At 42.4% G+C, this 19,991-nt stretch overlaps 1 protein-coding gene across 3 annotated transcripts in view; it reads left to right on the forward strand.

Moving 5' to 3' along the window:
* Positions 1–5,883: 5,883 nt before the first annotated feature.
* The window catches only part of hdac9b (histone deacetylase 9b), a 32,886-nt gene continuing 18,778 nt past the window's right edge, over positions 5,884–19,991 (forward strand). The window contains exons 1-3 of one of the 3 annotated variants that reach the window (XM_081696059.1): positions 5,884–6,105; positions 6,351–6,482; positions 17,976–18,044. In XM_081696059.1, the coding sequence (XP_081552185.1) occupies positions 6,090–6,105; positions 6,351–6,482; positions 17,976–18,044 (217 nt within the window). In that variant the 5' untranslated portion in view covers positions 5,884–6,089. Of the gene's footprint in view, positions 6,106–6,350; positions 6,483–17,395; positions 17,772–17,975; positions 18,045–19,991 lie in introns of those variants that run through there. The other 2 variants (XM_035530649.2, XM_035530651.2) reach the window with 2 other exon arrangements.

A 19,991-nucleotide genomic window follows, 5' to 3' on the forward strand; every position in this document is an offset into this window, starting at 1 on the left:
GGATGGTTTTTAGTTCCTCGTTTTAGAACTGGAGCATTTCTATCCCCAGTTTGATTCACTAATGAATTTTGAGCCTTCTATTGTAATTACAACAGTAAATTATTACTGATTAAAAAATGAATACAGTTTCTAATTGCCTATAAATGACCAACAACCAACAAATAATCTATTATGTACCTATAAACTTTAAATGATTAATAACCTGTTTTCCTGTTTTGCCCATATAACTATGAGTATGCGCTATGAGCTATAGCTATGAGGTTGAGTATTTAACTACGAGCCAGTAGTGCTCCCGCTCCCCAGCTGTATCAGAGTAAAGAGAACAGAGAGTTTAGTAATCGTGGTTATGCAGTCCAGTGCACTGAGGAAATATTCGGTCTGTGCTCCCACACTTTTGCTGGCATGAGCTCATGTTTCATGGAAGGCAGAGCTGGAGGGTTGGTAGCAGTGGAGGGCTTGGCTGATGGTGGTTACAAGAAGGGACCAAGTCCCTCAAGCAGCAGTAATCCCCCTGGATCTATCAACATCCCACTAACACCAACTGGAATGTGCCCTCACTGAGAGCGGCTGGAGGTTCCCACAAGCTGCAACTGGACACCGGCAGCGTGGGGAGAGAGGTTAGTGCTGGAGACATCCATTCCCTGCCTCCCTGCGTCGGTGCATCAGTGCATGGTATTCCTAACCCTCCGTGTAGATTTGTATGGGTCTTGGTTTATAAATGTCTAAATCCACGGTGCTCGTTCTGTTTCTTGTTTCCCATCTGAAATGCCACGTGGAGGAGGCAGTGCTCAGTACTCAGGCTTTGTGGCTTGCAGCCGCCCTCCTCCATGACCCGGCAGTGAGGCCTCTGGCCTGTGGTGGCACAGAACATGGCCGCAAGTGTACAGGAGCATGCAGCCATGGCCCCAGGTTGGCCTTGGGGAGATTCCCAGGCTGTCAGCATGAGGAGTCACAAACAGCTGCCAGCAGGACACCATAGACACACACACACACACACACACACACACTCTGACCACTAGATTTGTCCCAGCTGCTAAGGAAGGGAGGGGTTAGACGGGTTAGGAGAGGAGAGGAAAAATACAGATTACACATTTCACAAAGGTTTCAGAAGCGCGCAGGCACAGTATTCAGCCTCAGACCGCACACTACTTGTGAAGCATAAAACTGGGCCCCCGATTTCTAACAATCAATCACAGCAATCAGACAGCGGGGCGAAAACGTGACCTCCAGGTGGAAATGGCCGGGCGAGCCAGAGGCCTGGTTCTGCGATGGGAAGAAGACATTCGTCAGGAGCCCAGCGCAAGCTGTGGAACTGGCCAGGACAGAGAGCGATGTCTTTGAAGTGACACGTAAAAATGTGAAGCCCCCGACAGCTGTGGATTTATGAGGATGACAAATCTGCACAAAACTGGCGCTAATCGAGTGCCCCTCCACCCTCTGGAGAGATAAAAGGGTCCCTGTCCTCCAGTAGCCATCAGTACTTGGACAACGGACAGTGGGAACAGGCTGTTGCCGGACAGCCCTCTCTGGGCTTTAGGGTCAGCTGCAGCCTGCCCTCAACTTAAAAGGCACTGTCTGATAAACAACTCTTCTGTGTGTGAAACACTGTAGACAGCTACTTTGCAACAGTAGGACTTTCAAGTATTATTCATATTCTGTGAAACATTTCTTTTTATCCTGTGTTCTCCTCCTTAGGATGTGGTAATCAAGTTAAGTCATTTTTAATTATCTGTAATAGTGACTTAGACTTGTAGAAGAGATGTTTATTTTTCAACAGGCGGGGCATGCTATATTCAAGTTTGAGCAGCAGGTGGCAGTATTCCTCTGAGCTTATTTGAGTAACAGGTGTATGAGACAAACATCTAATTATGGAGTTTCTTGCCAAGGACAAGCTTTGTGCAGTCTTTGAATACACGTTGTCTATTAAATACAGTCTTACGCAATAGTGGGTGACACATGGAAAGTGAATCTGTATGTTTTTACTAGATTCATAACTTGGTTGCTCAAAACCTCAGCATAGCAAACCTCTCTGTTCTAATTTCCATTGCTTTCTCCCTTACTCTGCAAGCCTTAAAGCCCCCAGGTTGCCTTAGAAAAACAGCTGTCCAGTCATACCTCTGGTTTCTGCGCTTGTATTCTGAGGCTGTTTGGTGTTTGGAGATGTTTGGTTTCGGTCAGGGAGCTTTCTCCGGACACAACACAGAGCCAGAACAAACACCACTCAAGCATTCCTACACCTGTGCGCGCCAAAGTGACCTCCCTCCCATTCCCATACGTGTCCTTACCACAATAAATCATGCCATTCGTTATGCCACTCGCCCTAACACTTGAAAGTGATGCATGACTGAAAATGGAATGGAATGTGGGGTGATGTGATTTATTCTGTTTGCACTTTTCGTTTGAACCACCAAGATGTGGTACTGGGCGAGGGAGCAAAACGTAGGCTTTGGCACTTAGTGAATAAAATATCAGGAAAGGAGGACCGTGAGAGGAACTCACATATTGATGACACGCACACAATCCGTGCTCCTTGTCTGAGATAAACACCCAACCCCTCCCCCCATGTACATAACTCACTAAGATTATAGCGTTGAGAAAGACTGGCACATTTAGAAACAATTCATTAAAATGACACCTTTGGGAATATTCTCTTATTGCTTCTTTCTTTCTAAAATCAACCTTTTAAAAGGGGTTTTGCTGAAGGTCACTTAATAAGGTGCAAATAGAATCCTTCACACCAACTGCACAGTCTGCTTAGCCTTAATTGATCAGCGACTAGGTCCAATGCTTACTTAAGAGTTGGAAGGTGTCATTCTTCTATCATTCATAATACACCCAGAAATTACCATACATATGTGAATATGCCTTCAGAATTCCCTTGCTTAGTTAGGAAAATGTTATTTATTGATTTTTTTTTTATTGATTGAAAGCTTTTTAATCCAAGGACCCAATTACAAAAAAACACCAAAACAAAACTCAAGAACTATTACTACAGAGCATTTCAGTAAAATGATATTAGATTCAAAGATAATGGTGTTAAAGCAGCAAAGGGTTACTGTATTGGTTATTGTACTGGTTTCTATCAATCTTCATAACTGTTTCTTAATTTTTTGACAAGAAAGCCAACATAGAGCCTCCCGCCTCCCTATGGACACGGAGTTTCATGGACCAGTAATAAGAATTTGCTCTGCTGTCCTTAATGGAAAGTATTTTGCAACCCTAAAGTCTGCAAACTTGTTCTGTTTGTCATTTCAGAACAATAATGGGATATGGGGCACATATCTGATTGATCTGATTGATTGTAGTAAAGAGGAATTTAGGGTTGCCTGTCAATGAGGCTTGAAAAATAATACTCAGAATTTAACAATTTCTGTTGATTTTTATAAATGTCACAGTAAGTTTGGTGTGCTTCCAATGTATTTTCACTCATTTTTAGGTGATTGAGTTTCTCCATGTGGCTTTAAAATGTCTAGACACAAATGTTTAGTCAGAAAACAGTATTAATACAGCCATTAAGTCTCAAGGTAAAATGTTTTACTAGAATCTCAAAGGGTGAGCTAATGAGATGAGGAAGAGAGGTTACGAGATTTGAAAAAGTTGCCAATGAATCATTGTTAAAAGAACACTTTTCCGTCTTTATGCAAAAGAGCAAAGACATTCCAAAAAGACACAGTGCTAATGGTAAATCTAAAACCTTACTATCTAAAGCAGCAAGTATGTTTATAGAAAGTATATTATTTTTTGTCAGAGTTGACATTGAAGTTTTTAAAAAAAATTTAAAAATATATTAGTCTACAGGTTCTGACGGATAGAAACATGACACATGTTTGATTTGCTGACATTAACATCTTTGGTAATTATGAGATTCTGAACCTTCCACAATTACACACCAAACTGGTGTGAACTGGTACAGTGGACAATAATTTTCTATATCATTTACATTCAACATTTCAAAAGCTAACCAAATGCTATTAATGCTATTAAGTGCTATTAAAACTCTTCAACTATGAAACATTTCATAATCATTCAATAATATGCTAAGTTATTTAAAAAGTCAATTTCAGATTATTTTTGGTCTCTTTGGGTGGGTAGGATGTCCCTGCCACCTTCATCCTACAATAAATACCTTCAGTTCAATAATGCAATCCCTGTTAAAAAGAGCACTAGGTTACAGGGTTGATGCAAACAGGATTTATGATTAAAATACAAAATCCACCATAGTGGTGAAGCACATGCCATGGCAGTTTGTGTAATCATATAAGTTTTAGTTTTAAAATATAATTTCGTACATATTTGGAGTTCATAATTATTGTATTATTCTGTGCATGATTTAAGTCCAACAGGGTTGACCAGTTATGCTCGTCTCCATGTCTCAAATTGACATGAACGTGCTAAAGAAGAACTAACATACTGTCATTTGTATGATATTCTTCATCATAACGACAAGAGCTCCTTTCCTAGAAGTCATGTGACTCAAGACAAGCGATTATGATTTCTGGGACATTTTTCCCCCGTTGTAAACACTGGATTTATGACAGAATACAAATAAATATGCAAAAACAAAAAGATGCATTCTCAAGCATATATAATTTTGTATATATGTGCACACAATGGACTTTTCAGTAAATGTAGCATATACTAGATGGTATAATAGTATATACTAGAAATCTATAGTAGTATATACTAGAAATAAACCAGCACTTATAGGAGTTTGCTGGGAAAATATGGTACATATTACAATAAATATTTATCCTACTTTGATGTTATTCTGGTGCATTTATCCAAAAAATATTTTCACCTGTAAAATGTGTCCAGACTCTAAATAAATAGCATGAAATTAAAATGTATATTCTGAAGTACTAGACATACTGATGTGTTTAATGCATGTCAATAAATAAAGTATTCACTCTAGCTGGGAGAATGGAGAGTTGATTTTGGTTTAAATGTCAGTCTTGAGTGGTTTCTGCTTTGTTGGAGTGGTGAGAGTCCATCTAAGTGAGAGTCATACCAAGTGAGAATAATTGGCTCTGCTCTGTGGGTGAGAAGGATGGGCTCATTTGCCCCGCCCTCTATCGATCTGTCCAATGCTCGCCAATGTTAGATCACCTCTACAGAAACTGGAAGATTGTGTCGTCCAATCATGCTCAGCAGTCCTATAATGCCATGCGAGCAGCAGCTCAAAAAGAGGCAGTGGCTGGTTTCGTGTTTCTGAGGAAGTGCACATTAGCTTTTACCCTCCTTGCTTGTAGCTAAGTTTGTAGGGAGACTGACTGGGTTTACATTGCTGACAAGTAAACAGGGCTAAAATTGGTTAAAAAAGGAAATAAAAAGCAAGAAAATGGCAAAAAAACCTACAGCTAACTAGCCTATGTCAGTTCATAGCCTATGACCAAAATAAAAACAATAACATTAATAATAATAATAATAGTGGGTATAATAACTTGTTAGTAGTTGAACCAACCCATGTCCTTAAACCAGGGTGGGCTGGAGTCAGGCACAGTGCGGACTTAAATATTTTTAGTTACAAAACAAAATATTTCAAAGTATCAGATGTGTTGACTCCTAACTTACTCTATGAAAAGTAGTAGCCTTAAACTTGTAGCCTTATACTAGCAGTGGTTTATACTTTTGTAGCCAAATTGCATACCTTCATGTGAAAAAGAATTTCTTCTTTAGAAGAATTTAAACAAAGGGTTATTTACAAGCAGCTTCCCTTGGTATAACTATAACCCATGAATTTACGGACATTCAAATGTGAGGGTATGACACTGGGAGTTACTGTTCGAATAGTGAGTAAGAGGCAAAAAGGTGACTCAGGCTCCATACGGCTGCTGTGTTTCAGATCACGCAGACCAGCAAGGAAAAGGGAATCAAAAGCTCTGCCATTCTCATATCCGCAGAAACTCCGCAGTCCCAAATACACATCAGACCTCATTACACTATCACTTCCTTCGATTGTGTTACTGGAATCTTTTGCTTAATTTATGACAGAGCATTTGTGGTTTGGAAGTGTGACCTTTGAGACGATACTTCTGCAGTGAAAAGTAAGCCGTTTCTATTGAGGCAGACTGACTCAGTAAAGTGCTAACATGAAGATCAAGGATGGTAAGTCAGGATATTATTAATTAGGATGTTATTAATGTTAATATTGATTATTGTTTAAATGTGTGGTATAGAAATGTGATATTGTCACAGTATTGGAAATGTTTTGAACCATGCAATGCATAATGAAGATTTTAAAAAATGAAACCTGGATTACCCTAAATAACCATCAATTATGATAGATAACATCGCATGGAGAAAACAGTTTCTTCACTGGTGACTTGGGTCTCCTTATGTCCTATTTGTAGGTAAGAGAGGAGAATACTATGGAAACCACAGACCCCTGCAAAGGTCATACTCCTATGGGCCAGTGATCTGGGGGCGAGATAGCTATCACCCCTATTTTCTATGTAGTTCAGGAGAATCACAGTGGAGCCATGGTAAGTCTCTTTATGTTATGCTCTAAAATATTACGTAGCAAAAGAAAATTCAAAAACAGCATAAATTAACCGACAGGATAAAACCTCTACCTTGTTCTAGACCTCCACAGGACCTTATATCAGGGCAAATTTTTTTGCATGGTCTGAACTTTAAAATTAAGTGTTTGACAAAAAATACCCTAAAACCATTTAAAATGACTCCAAATCCTGAATACATTAGGAGGTTAAATGCTTGAGTGTTCCTTCAAGGTTGGGTATAAGCACAGAGGGCATTAAATTAGGTAATGCTTTGGGTGGTTTCTTTGTCAAAGAAACTTTTATATTTATATTTAATTTAGTTCCTTAAAGTTTTCTTTTTATGTCAAGTCTTGCACAAGCATGACAGTTGTCAAGTCGCTACAGTTAACTAATAGAGTTCAACCTCAGAATGCGTTTGTTGTTGGGAAATGTGGACAGGGAAGTGTGATGACCTAAAAGAGGAAATGCAAAAATTTCTGTGCAACCTCTCCCAAATTATATTTTTATGAGGTGGCCTTTGAAAGCTTCCTGTTCTCTAATTTAAAAAGAGTACTTTTGTAATGCTGTGTCCAATGTGTGCGCCGGTTTCTTTGACATGAGGGAGAGAGACACAGAGACAGAGAGGGAGGACCGTGCTGAACGACTGTTGCTTAAATGCAAATGTGAGTCTGAACAGTCTGTTATGTTCAGGAATGTTAGGTATTTCATAATTACTGAGTGTTTGTTCCTCTTTTCACCCTGTTGGATTTCAATACATTTCCTAATTTAAGGGTAAGAATAACGATATAAAATATATAATAATAAAGTCTACTTAAAATCCTGAACTAGTCTAAATTTCTACATTTCTAGCCTAAATTTTCCGAGCTATTTGACAGACAAGCAGCAAACACTGGAAATATTAAAAAGAAAAAAAAGGGATTAACAGATTAAACAAGTGAGACAGCTGGCATTTAGTCCAGAAGAAGAAATGTGCTTTCATATCATCTCCATGGAACTCGTGACCCTGTCGTCTAAAATTAGCTTAAAGCCATTTGGAAATCAGTCGGTGAGAGAATAGGCAGGCAGAGTTGGAGAGAACGCTATTGTGCTCCTTATTAAGTGCCATGTTAGATGTGACGCAAAAGTGTTTGTCTCTAAGCAACCGCATCAGATGCTTCAGAGCTGCCTCAATTTCCACAGCAGTGTGGAAATACACTGTCCATCTCCTTAGAAGGAAAATACCAGCTCTAAAGGACCATTGATGGAGGACAAATTATTCCTTTGCACAACCCTTTATTTTTTTTTGCAGAGAGATAGCCATGGCTGCTTCTCTTATTAATGATCTTTGGTACTACAAGGAGAACGAAAACATTCAACATCAGTACGCTGTTTAAAGCAATATTGTTATCTGTTGTTTTCAGGCATTGACGCGAACCTGTGTCGCTTGCTGGTGAGAGGTGTACTGGGTAAAGCTATGTCTCAGTCTGCTGTATGCTGTAAAAGTGAGACTCGTGTATTTGAAGAGTGCACTAGTGTGAGGGCGTGGAAAACACAACCTTAGTCTGAGGGCGTGGAAAACACAACCTTTGTTCATCATGATTAGAGCCAATCCTGGTTCATGACTCAAGAGCCATTACTCCTGCATCTTAGGATTTCATCCTAAGATAAACGCGCAGTATGAACAATACATTTTTTTCTTTTAACTGCATAGTGCCCTAACCTGTCAGGATATGGAACCCATTTTGTATAATAGGAATGCAAAAATATTGTTGGCTTGGTTCTAGTCAAGCAGTGTTATTTGTTGAACTGTCACGGCGTTTCCTAAATCACTGAATTGCTAATTGACTGAACTACTATGGCTTTTGTCCCTCTCGAACACCTGCTTGCCGCAAGTTCACCCCTGAGTCAAGGGTGAAGGGTGAATGGGGTGTGTCTTCGCCGGACTCTCTGCCTGTGCTGTTATTCCACAGGAGGTAGAGCTATTAAGTCTTTGATGGCAGAAACAGACACACAAGGTGTGATACTGCGTCCGTCCTATCATCCACAGGTCCAAGGCCACCATGCCGTGTGATTGGTCAAACCTTTGTTCTGGCTTTTCATCTGCAGGGAACCTGTGTTGCTCCTCCTCTGAGCTGTCCTAGTGAGTTATTGCTTACAGAGAGACAGGGAGGCATGAAATGTGCAGAACAAACAAGCAGACGGGTGACACAGGCTTTAGATATGCTTCACGCAGGCTAGCACTACCAGTCACACCAAGAAACTGGGAGTGCTGACCTACCAGGCCCATAAGATGTGAAAAAGATACCTAAGCTATGCATCTAAACCTTACTGATGTTTCCGTTTTAACAGTCTACACTATATATACAGAGATTAAGAGCTGTGTAAAGAGCATGAGTTTTACACTCCATCACCAGTCAGATTTAGTTTGACACTGCATTACTAGTCCGATTCTAAATCAGATTTACGTTATCTTAAGCAGTATTACAGGTGGAAATGCTTCATGGCTCTTTAGATAAGCCCTGTTATAGGTAGAGGCCCTCCTTGAAGAATCTAACCACAGTGACTGGAGCAGGCATGCAGCTCCTGCTGAGGGGCTGGAGTTGTAGTGCATATTTTACAGAGGACACGAAGCCACCCAGCATGTGCCTCTCGCTCTCTCGTCCGCAGTATGATTACAGGCCTGATAAAGAGCGGCTGCCATGTGTGTCTCTCCCGCTCTCCCTCTGATCACCGAGGGCTATTTAAATCACTGTCACAGCACCGCTGCCTCGGCCGCAGATGCATTTAGTATACGCCGTGGTGTTTAAGTCTGTGCAATACTGTTTATTGAGAAAGGCTGGGAAAGTCAGAGGCGGTATTGTGTTTGCTTTGGTTGCCTTCCTGTTGTTTGGAGACAGAGAGTGGTTTATGTTGTGGTGTGACAGATGTTACTGTATATAAATTGAAAAGGCTTAGGTGGAACTGGATCTGGGATGAAACATGAGGATCTGGGATGAAAGCTGAAGTCAGAAATTGTGAGAGTGCTCCCAAACACAGCATGGTGTGTGTGTGTGTGTGTGTGCGTGCGCGTGCGTGCGTGTGACTTCATATGTGTGTGTAGAGTGCCATTTGAGAACTGCGAAAACTGACAATACACCATGGAGTTGCAAACCCAGTTTGTTTCTAGTTCTAGTTTGAATTCTCCCATGTCATATGAGTTATCGCACAAAGCTCTTTTTGATGTTACTTTAAACACATGAAGTGTACGACGAGGCTGATATCCCCAAGCTCCTTTAACAGGCAGAAAAATGTCACCTCCATCTTCAACCCCCCCATCTTCATAACAGATCTGCTGTGCTGTGAATAAGCCTTTTCTCTAGATTTCGCTGCCGAGTCGCTAGATGTTAGTGCGGTAGCGTTCGTCTGCTGCTGCCGGCTGTTTGCTGGGGCTGGCCAAATGGCACAAAGGACACAGGAGTGCACACTGGGGACATGCGGCATGACGCCACGGTGGGGGGCCAAAGGGCAGGCCACTTTCCCCCAGCCCAGCGGTCTGACCTCTGACCCGTGGCCGGCTGGGAGCTGCTGTAGCAGTGAGAGCCAACGGACAATAACTCCCAGGACAGGGCAGAAGAGAGACTCTTAGCAGAAGCAGAGGCACGCCGGAGGAAGGTGGGAGGAGATGGAGTATCCGAGAGGGTTTTCCCTGTGAGCTGGTGTAAGGAAGTGGAGAATATGTGAATTATATGGATGTGTGGGTGGGAAAGTATATGTCTGTTAGAGACGTATGTACGCGCGTGCGTGCGTGCGTGCGTGTGTGTGTGTGTGCGCGCGCGCATGTGTGCTGGTGATCAGGGTTAAGATCAGGATAGAGACCTCTGAGGATATGGTTTGGAATTCCTGGATATTTTTTTTTAGTATCACTGTTTGTTATTTTTTTTCTTTTCTGAGAACACATTTGTCTCAGCCAAGCAAATAATAACGCAAGAATCCTTTTCCTTAGAGAATTCACTTCCCTCATCTTCTTAGTCTGTGACAGGAATACTGGGTCCACTGGTGGCGTTACCCCTGTTATATAACTCACTAGAAGGTATTATTCATCATGGTTCAGGAAGGCCACAATGGCAAAGAAGGAAGTGACCAGGTCAAGGAAACCAGGTCTTTTTTTTTTTTGTTGGTGTTGTTGTTCTGACCCAGGTTTTTAGTCAAATGTGAGGTGAAGTAAGTATTTGAAGTGCTGGCCTGCAGGTTCGGTGGATGCTGTCTGATGCATAGAGATTTTTTAATTGCTCTTAACTGCTGATTAAAGATCAGATTCTTTTAGTCGACTATTAAGTAGAGCCATAGTAAGAGTGACTAAGCTGATCCTGCTTTGACCCTAGTGTACAGAATGCAGGATGAACATTGTCCTTGGATAGCACCTGGCACTACTAAAATTAGTCCAGTCTTGTGCTTGCATTTGCTAAAGCAATAAGATTGTTTTTGCTAGAGCACAGTCATTTTATTAATAAGGATTTAATCAAATATTATGTTACGTTTGATACTAATCAAATTATTAGGGTATATTAATAAAAAACAGATAGCTTTTCTGCCAAGGTAACATTCCAAAATAATAACATATCAAATTATGATGAGGTCAGGAATAAAAAGATATTAGCTCATACTTTTCAAACAGTACAGTATTTCAGTGAATTACCCTGAAGCTCGACAGATATTATCACGAGGTAAGAGTATGGCAGGGGGCTGCAGTATAGAGCTGTTGAGATTATCCTGTGATAAAACCGTGGATTAAGTCAGGGATTGTGCACAACACAGAATTATTGAATGAGATCCCATTTAATCAGCACTGCATCTTAAGATGGGGTCACAGGAGGGCAATGGCCTTAAGTCCTTTAAATACATGAATCTTTACTTTTCTCCACAGCTCATATTTATATCCTGGTGTACTCAGCTGCGAAAATGAACTTTGGCCAAAATAGTTTCTAGACTATTCATTGACTCCTATTTGCAATACATTTCCTAATGACTGATTGATTTGATTTTGTCTATATATGTTTCGATCTGTGCAATATAATGGAGAAATCCTTCAGTAATGATTCTTAGTTAAATTCCCTAAAGATCCTTGTCTGTAATTGTACTGATAAGTTTGTTTGGCTGGCTATGTGCACCATGTCAGCAAAACCATCAGATCAGGGGCTCCAGCAGGACTCTGTGGAGACTCTGCAAGACTGACCTCAGAACACTGCCGAACCTGGCAGAAACAGACAGAACCCGGATGCGTTAGAGCACGGCCTTCTTGGCAGTGATGGGTAGATTGATCCTGGAGGTTTCCGTGAGCTGCCCCTCTCTACCCAGTGACACACACCACCTTGCTGCTATTTATGGAGCCTTATCGATATGGCACTATGCACACCTGCAATAGAGCTCTTATACATGCAGACCACAAAGGGACGGTTCAGAGAAGTCAGAACAAGTACTGGATTAGACTGAAAGCAGAGGCCTGTCATAGTCGGACGATGCCGCAGGCAAACCAAACCCCTAATGTTAATGTCTCCCAGCATATGATTAACACGTTAATGGCTCATGGCTAAATATTTGATTGACAGGCTAAGGAGGAGGATAATGCTCATATGCACATCTTCGGCTTCACTTTAAAAACACAACTGCGACTGTCAAGAAGCCGAACCCTGTACACCGCTGGGCGACAGCTACGCAGCGAGGCGCCGACATAAGCATTTGTTGCATCTCTTATCCGTGGATGTGTCGAGAGGTTTTTCTGTCATAACACCACACTTATCAGAGCTTTCCAAACATGTTTGGAAATGCACTAAGCGGACATTAGCGTGACGTCTGAGAAAGTGCTTCTCTGCGCATTATTTGATCCAGCCTGTAAAGTGCTCTCCAACTCACCTCGAACATCTTGCAGGAAATGCCAGCAGAGGCCAGACAGAGTAACCTAATAAAGCCACTGTGGCTAAATCATTAGAGCGGAAAGCCGCTCCCGTAATGCGGCCAGATGGGTGCGCTAATTGGGTTTTGGACATGCAGCGTGCAGTCCGGCTGCCTTTTGTGTTTTTACGAGGCTGGCTGGGTCTTTAAGAGTGAAGCTGGCTGAAGGGACAGGCTTGGTGCTTTTTGCTCTTTTTTGCTGCCTGCTCTCAGCGTGGTTGCCGGGGAGGGCCTGGGAGACAGAGAGCTAGTTTGGGAAGCTTGGTCCAAGCTGTTGGGAGTGGGGAGAGGAAGAGCCACTGCAGGTGTCTTACCTCGTGGCTGACGAGCTGCCAGTGTCTGTGTGAAACATAGTCTTTAGAGGCAAATCCACATCAACAATGCACAAACCGTGAGTCTGATTTGCAAACTGCGCTAATGCTAAAATGAAAAGACATTGACACATATTTAACGTTATTTTTGTAACATTAAAAAGAAATTGGTAACGTTAACATTGATATGAAAAATAAAATTCATGTGTGAGGATTTCTGTTTGTGTGAATTGGGTGTGTGGAATATGTGTGTGCGTCTGCGTGCGAGTGTGAGTGGATGTGTGTGTGTTTGTGAGTGTGTGTGCATGTAATGTGATGCATATGTGGGTAAACTGATGCTCAGGGGAAAGCTGGGATACACCTGTTTCCAAGTACCCATACTGCACTGGGCTCCCCTGCTACCAACACTGTGCAGTCAACTGCACATCTGCCACAATTTCCCTTAATGCACATGATGAAACTCTATGGGGATGAGACACACATTTACTTATGTACATGGATAACTGGGCAATTAGTGGTATTCACACACACAGGCAAAGACTGGCAGACAAAGAGGCCCTGTAATTTGAATTAGGTGCCAAAGTCATCCAATATTCTTATTTCAATTAATCTATCTAAGATTAACCGTGGATAAAATTAAAGAGAAATAGGGAGATGAACAGAGACAGAGACAGAGAGAGAGAGAGAGAGAGAGAGAGAGAGAGAGAGAGAGAGAGAGAGAGAGAGAGATGGAGAGATGAAGAGATGGAAAGAGAGTCTCGTTAATGCGAAAAACAAAAACCAATTGAGCAGGGCCTGATGCTAACACATTCTCTCCCACACAGATTGGTCATTCACTGTGGATGGAACAAGAACACTCTCCATTCTGATCTAATTAGCAAAGAGCAATATTTGCTCACCCCATGATGACTAATGTAACGGTGCCTTTATATGGGCTCATACTTGGGATGAGACCTTTCCTGAAAACAAAAGGAAAAAGTGCTGAGCTTTTAGAGTAAATATGTTTGGTATTTGGTTTCCTTAGAAAAAATGTCTCTAATGCATTGAGAGGAAAAGAATTGTAAGCGCGCGCGTGTGTGTGTGTGTGTGTGTGTGTGTGTGTGTGTGTGTGTGTGTGTGTGTGTGTGTGCGTGAATGTGTGTGTGTTCAGCTATGACCATCAGACCAGCAGTAGCCATCTCTTGCTATGTTAACATGTACTTCTGGATGTCTGGGAATAACAGCATTGATTTCTAACAGGCACATTTTAATGGTGAAGCACACCTTTAGAATGAGGTGAGATGTCATTTCAGGGCACTAAACATGATTTCACTGCTCTGAGCTCTTCTCATTCAGACTCAGGTAAACAAAACACTTCACAGCAGAGGGCATGTACATGGTCTGTGGTGAGACAACGACCTGTAGTGGGTGACCTTTCCATCATTCTCTCTCTTTCTCTCTCTCTCTCACACACACACACACACACACACACACACACACACACACTTTCCCTCTCTAGAATCTTACAGTCGTCTTTTATTTAAATTTGGAAAGAAAAGTGCTCTGGGGGCTAAGTGTGATGAACAGTTGACGTGAGGGAGGTGACAGCAGCCTGTCTGGGCCAGGCCAACAAGTGCAGCTCCAGCTAGCACACTGACGCTCACACTTAAATGGTTTAATAGGACTAGAGTGAACAAAGGCCAGCTCTGACGCAGGCAGGCTATAATAGGCCCCGCCACCACTTTACTGCCCATCAAGGCTGCTCGCTATTAAAGACACATGCACGTACGCAAACACACACACGCACACGCACACACACACACACTCTCTCTCTCTCTCTCACACACACACACACACACACACACTCTCTCTCTCTCACACACACTCTCTCTCTCTCTCACACACACACACACACACACACAATTTCCAATCCCTCTGCAAAATAAGCAGATTTCGGAAGTAAATACAAAAGTGTAGGTTAATCTTTGCTAATGCTCAGATAATGAGAGGTCTATTTTAGGAATTATAGCTGTAGGCCAGCGAGCTAATGGTTATTTACTGTATTTAGGACACTTTACGCCAAATGCTACGACCTATTTAGAACAGAACTGGCCACATCACCGGCTGAGAACTGTAGACAGGAACACTGCACATCCCGAAAGCGTGAATGTCTACAGATTTAGTAGTGATTCATTTGATGGTTTGCTCTTATCCCTGTTTGCTGGTTAAATTATTTGCTTGATTACACAGATCCCTAATCCTACTTGTCAGCAAACTCTTACACAGCTAATTTTTTTTTTTTTTTTTTTTTAAATAATTGGTGCATTCATTTGTTTTAAAGCCAAAATGGCATTTTTATTTTTATTTTTATAAATATCCCCAAGCATTTTTTGCTTGTATTATTTAGCTTAATCAAAAACGTTTATTGATGGTTATTTTTGATAAACCTGCGAATTTCTACTCCACGGCACTTATTTTTAAATAGCTGAAGCGCATTTTTGTTTTCCCAAAAGGCTTCCTAGAACAACCATCAAATAAACAACCAAACTACATTTAACCCGTCCCTTGAATACAGCAAGTTCAACGCCAGAAAATAACTCTAACGACAGGTAAAACACTCTTACACGACACGTACAAACTCATTTCCTCCTCTGAAATAACGGAGCCGGAGAGAAGGCGGCTCTTTGGGAGCTCTGGGATGGCTGGACACATGGTGGCTTCGGGCATTTGACGGGAGAGAGCTGCTCGGATCGTGATCTTGAATCCGCCCGCAGCGACACTGCCGATGTCCAACACGCTAACAGGTGCCGGGGACATGAGTGCTAGCGTGTTACTTCTCATACTGAATAATCATTAACCACTTTCACGCAGAACCCTGGCAAACGGGGTTTCGTGTGTTCTTTGGACAGAGCAGTTTCATAAGTGGGGCACGTACGATTATGAACATGACAGCATGTAAATTGAGCGTAATTGCAAAATAAGTCAATATGTTATGTTTGTTATGTTACACAGATTTAACTTAAAAAACGTACATACGTTGTGTTATGAAGGGCATGCTGCCTTAACATATGTATGGCAGGCCATGTTAACCATCGACAGAAAGGTGAACGTATCATCAGAATGAATGTCGGCGTTTAATAACCGAATAGAATATAATAACATAGGATATCAAACCCGTTTTACAGCAGAAAGTCTGCATAAAACATACGCATCAAAACATTTGTTTTGCTGTGGATAAGAAGAGTTAGCAGGGGTAAAGTTTTCATCCAGCTGAAACAACATAGCAAAACAAGTTTTCCTCGGTCTGACAGGGAGCAGGTTAAAATAGCTTCCAAAAACGCTAAACCCACATCTCTGAAATCCAAGTTCGTCCCCTGCGTATTCCTGTCTAATTACGCGATTAGCAACATGCATTCCGATTTTGCTATAACAAAAAGGATAGGAAAGCTTATTTCTGAGGTATGGAGTTGCTATTCCTTATGTCCATTGTATTAAGATAAATCAGTATTTTGTCTGACCCCGCCCCCTCCAAAAAATAAAAGACTCGCTCATAAATAAAAGCTAATAACTAGTGAATGCATTGCTGTGCATGACAAGTAGAAAACTACTTTTTGTAATCAGCTCATGAGTTGGTACTTGTAAACTGTTTCCTCCTCCAGAGAAGGAACGTGGGGGTTGTTTACCATGTTCACAGAAGTAGAGCAGTGCTTTCTCACCTGCGGACTTAAGTCTGAGTTTTAAATAAGTTTGACCCGCACGCAGATGGTACCCCCCACCCCCCCAACACCACTACCATTGTTAATTCATCTTAACCACACATGGCCAGACAGGGAATCCTATCTGAAGAACCATACTGGCCTCAATACACTTAGTGCTTTACACTGTGGCTTAACAGGCACATTCAAACAGCAAGTCCAGACTTGTATTTTTTTTCACACCGTGCAGTTCTATGAATGCAGTGCTGCAGAACTTTTGGTGTTCTTTTTGGAGGTTCAGTTGTACTTTCAGTATACCTTCATGGCATTTTCTATATGTATTATTGGCATATTTATTTCATTTGTATATTTATTTTTTAAAGCTTGTAAGAATATGCATGCTCAGTATTTTTTTTCTCATGCAAAGCAGTGGCTCAAATTTGGCATTGAAATATCTAATTTCCTTTGGAATGATACATATTCATTTTCTGCTGTATTTGGTCTGAGTTGTGCACATAATCCATGAGAAAGTCTTAGCACAACTGCACAGAGGAGCAAAATGTCAGGCAAAATGCAGACAGATGATATTTATATTTCCAGAAAGTGGGTAGTGTGTCTTTTTTATGGAGGCCAGAGGGGAGAGAACAGACAAGATGGAATGAAAAGAGGGAGAGTGAATATGAGTGAGAGGGAGGGAAAGAGAGAGAGAGAGTGTGTGAGAGAGAGGGAGGGAAAGAGAGAGAAAGGGGAAGAGAGAGAGAGAGAGAGAGAGAGAGAGAGAGATGTGCCTTCTGGCAGAGAAGGAGGGCCACAGCTGTGTTTGGTGTGGTATTTTTAAACGCATCAATGCTGCTCCAATCCCCGCGCCTCGCCTGACCTATTTATAGCCAGGGCCAGCCATTGTTCTATTTTTGTCACCTGTGGGCCACGCTACTGTTGATTCACATGCAAATGAACCTCCTCCTTTCCACAGTGAGCTGCTCTGACACGGTGAGAGAGAGCGAGAGAGAGAGAGAGAGAGAGAAGGAGAGAGAAGGTGAGAGAAGGAGAGAGAAATGAGAATCACAACCCCGCCATCTCAGCAGCTCGCCGCAGAGATCCCCAGGCGAGAGAGGAGAGTCGTGCTCAGCCATCTTGCAGTGAAAAAAAACACGGGGAGGCACGGGAGGTCGACGCCACCGCCGTTTGACAGACAGAGAGTGAAGCAAGAAAAAAAGAGGCGGTTTTTGTGACGAGAGCCCAACGGTAGAAAGCCTATTAGCTTTTTAGGGGGCTTCAGCAGTAGGAGGTGTAGACCCCTGCCGATTCTCCAACGCCCTGACGAGTGGAGAAGTGACGAGGAGTGAAGAAGACAGCGGGCGAAGGGAGGAACTGTTGGGGTTAGTGAGGGAGGAGTTGTCTTTTCCTCATAGTGTCACTAGTGAGGAGGCAGGAGCGAGTGCGTGTGGTCTCCCGAGAGAGAGCGAACGAGCGGGAGGGGGCCGGCTGACAGTGTGACAGGAAGAGCCAGACAGACAGGCGATGTGCTGTTGACTGGAGTATGCTACAGACTATTTACGAGGGCGACTCCTGTTTCTCTGCAGACGGCTTCGGCAAACACCGGCTGCCTCTGGTCCTCCACGACGGCGACATGCACAACGTCAACAACTCAGGTGACTCTCTCTCCCGTGTGCTCTCTCTCTCTCTCTCTCTCTCTCTCTCTCTCTCTCTCTCTCTCTCTCTCTCTCTCTCTCTCTCTCTCTTAAACACACACACGCTCCACTTCTTGTACTGTAGGATAAGCTCTTTAAATTTGTGTCAGCAGCAACAGGAGAGTCTGACTAGTTGCTGCATTAAGAGGTATTTGCTTCTGTCAGGTGATTTGCATGGGCGCTGTGCTCGGGCGGGGAGGGCAGGGTGCTGGCCGTGTGAGGTTTACCCCCGACTCCGTCTCTGCCCTGCTCTGGAAGTAGACACTTGTTTTAGATATAACTCTTCCAGAAGGAAGGATCACTGAGGTCTGCCATGTTGTCTTGTACTTGTGCTGCATTCTAATGGCTTGCACTGGTAAAGTAAACGTTGCATTAAGAACAGAATAAAGATAGTGGCGTGGACAGGATGTGCTACTCTAGCTCCTGTCTTGGCAGCAGGATACTGGCTGACAGAAACACAATGTCAACATGAAAAGATTGTTACTTATGATACGTGCCGTGTCAAAGACAAAGAGTCGGTCTGTTTTTTTAGCAACCTGTTTACTATAGTGTCATGCTGACAGGGTTGTGGGGAACTGGCCATATGTCTTCTAAACTTTTTGCACTGATTCATTTTTGTACTTTACTGTTGTTGGTTCTTATGGTTTTTCGAAGGACTGCAGGGATGGTGGGGGGGGGGGTAGCGGGGGAGTAGTGTGTATAACTTCAAAACTGACTGAGTCCTTTCAGTCCCTGTGATACAGAGAGGTTCGCCTCATCTATGATTTTCCCATTTTATGTACAATACATGGCATGCAAACCATTGTTCTCCTGCTGACTGCTGTGAAGGGCATTATTATTTAAGTATGGTTCATTTTACTTGGTTTTTTTTAAGGCTCCTGGTGCTAGATTATTGCAGTATTGCAACATCTCTGCTGTGGTTTCTAAAAACAAACAAACCCTACAGCATTTCCTTCTTTCTTATGTTACACAACACGGAAAACGGTTATGCTAAGGCAGGCAAGATAAATCTTGTAATTTCCCACTGTGCAAATGTCTCTTTACACCTGTAGTCTCAGGAGGAAATCAGGAGAAGAAGAAAAATCTCTTATTTCCAATTAGCCTCAGCTACTGGAGCAACTGGTCAAGAGGCCGAGGACCCAGGGCAGTAGTGCAGAACTTTGCAACGAGTGCTGGCCCACGGAGTAGCCCATGGACAGGCTAATCTTGATGGTAGCCTATTTATTTCGCGTCAGCCAAGATAAGTTTTAAACAGGCACATATAGCGCCATGCGGCAGAATGTGGTTAAACATCACCCATTTCATACAGGCGGCCCTGGTGCTTGCTCTGTGGGTCAGCTATTCTTAGCTTTGTTATTTTCAGCTTATGGCATTAGGGTGCTAAGATTAGGCGCCACCGCGTTCCGTTATCATTCTATCTCAGCACGCGCCTAATATAACCATGCACTGGAACAAATATTAATAGGGGCTTTTGTCATTTTCTTGAGTGTGTTTGTTGCTTGGTTGCGAGTCTGTTGCTTATGAAAAGGGTGCTGCCTGAAAAGGTCTTTCATGTGTAAGCTTCTTTGTTTTTTGAGACTTTTCTTTGGAAGAAATAACACAAGTCACAGGTTTCCACTGTCTGTTCTTTTATTCTCTCAAAACATGTACTGAGCTTCTCTTTTTATGCATTTAGCCCTCGAACCACCCAACATGGTTGGTAGCAATTATGCTGTCAAGTCAAACTGAAACAACCAGTTTAGCATACGTTAAAGTAAAATAGAAACTCAGTGGTCCCACAAGTAGGTTGCGGTCAGGGCAGGGGGGGAAAGCCTTTCTGAACATAAATGATCACCTTTTTGTATTAGAATTTTATTATTTTGCAGTTAATAAAGGCGCACTGTGTTGGATCGAAAACATAAAACCTCG

Source organism: Electrophorus electricus, chromosome 14 (assembly GCF_041902795.1).
Source record: "Electrophorus electricus isolate QZ-2024a chromosome 14, ASM4190279v1, whole genome shotgun sequence".
Taxonomy (NCBI): domain Eukaryota; kingdom Metazoa; phylum Chordata; class Actinopteri; order Gymnotiformes; family Gymnotidae; genus Electrophorus; species Electrophorus electricus.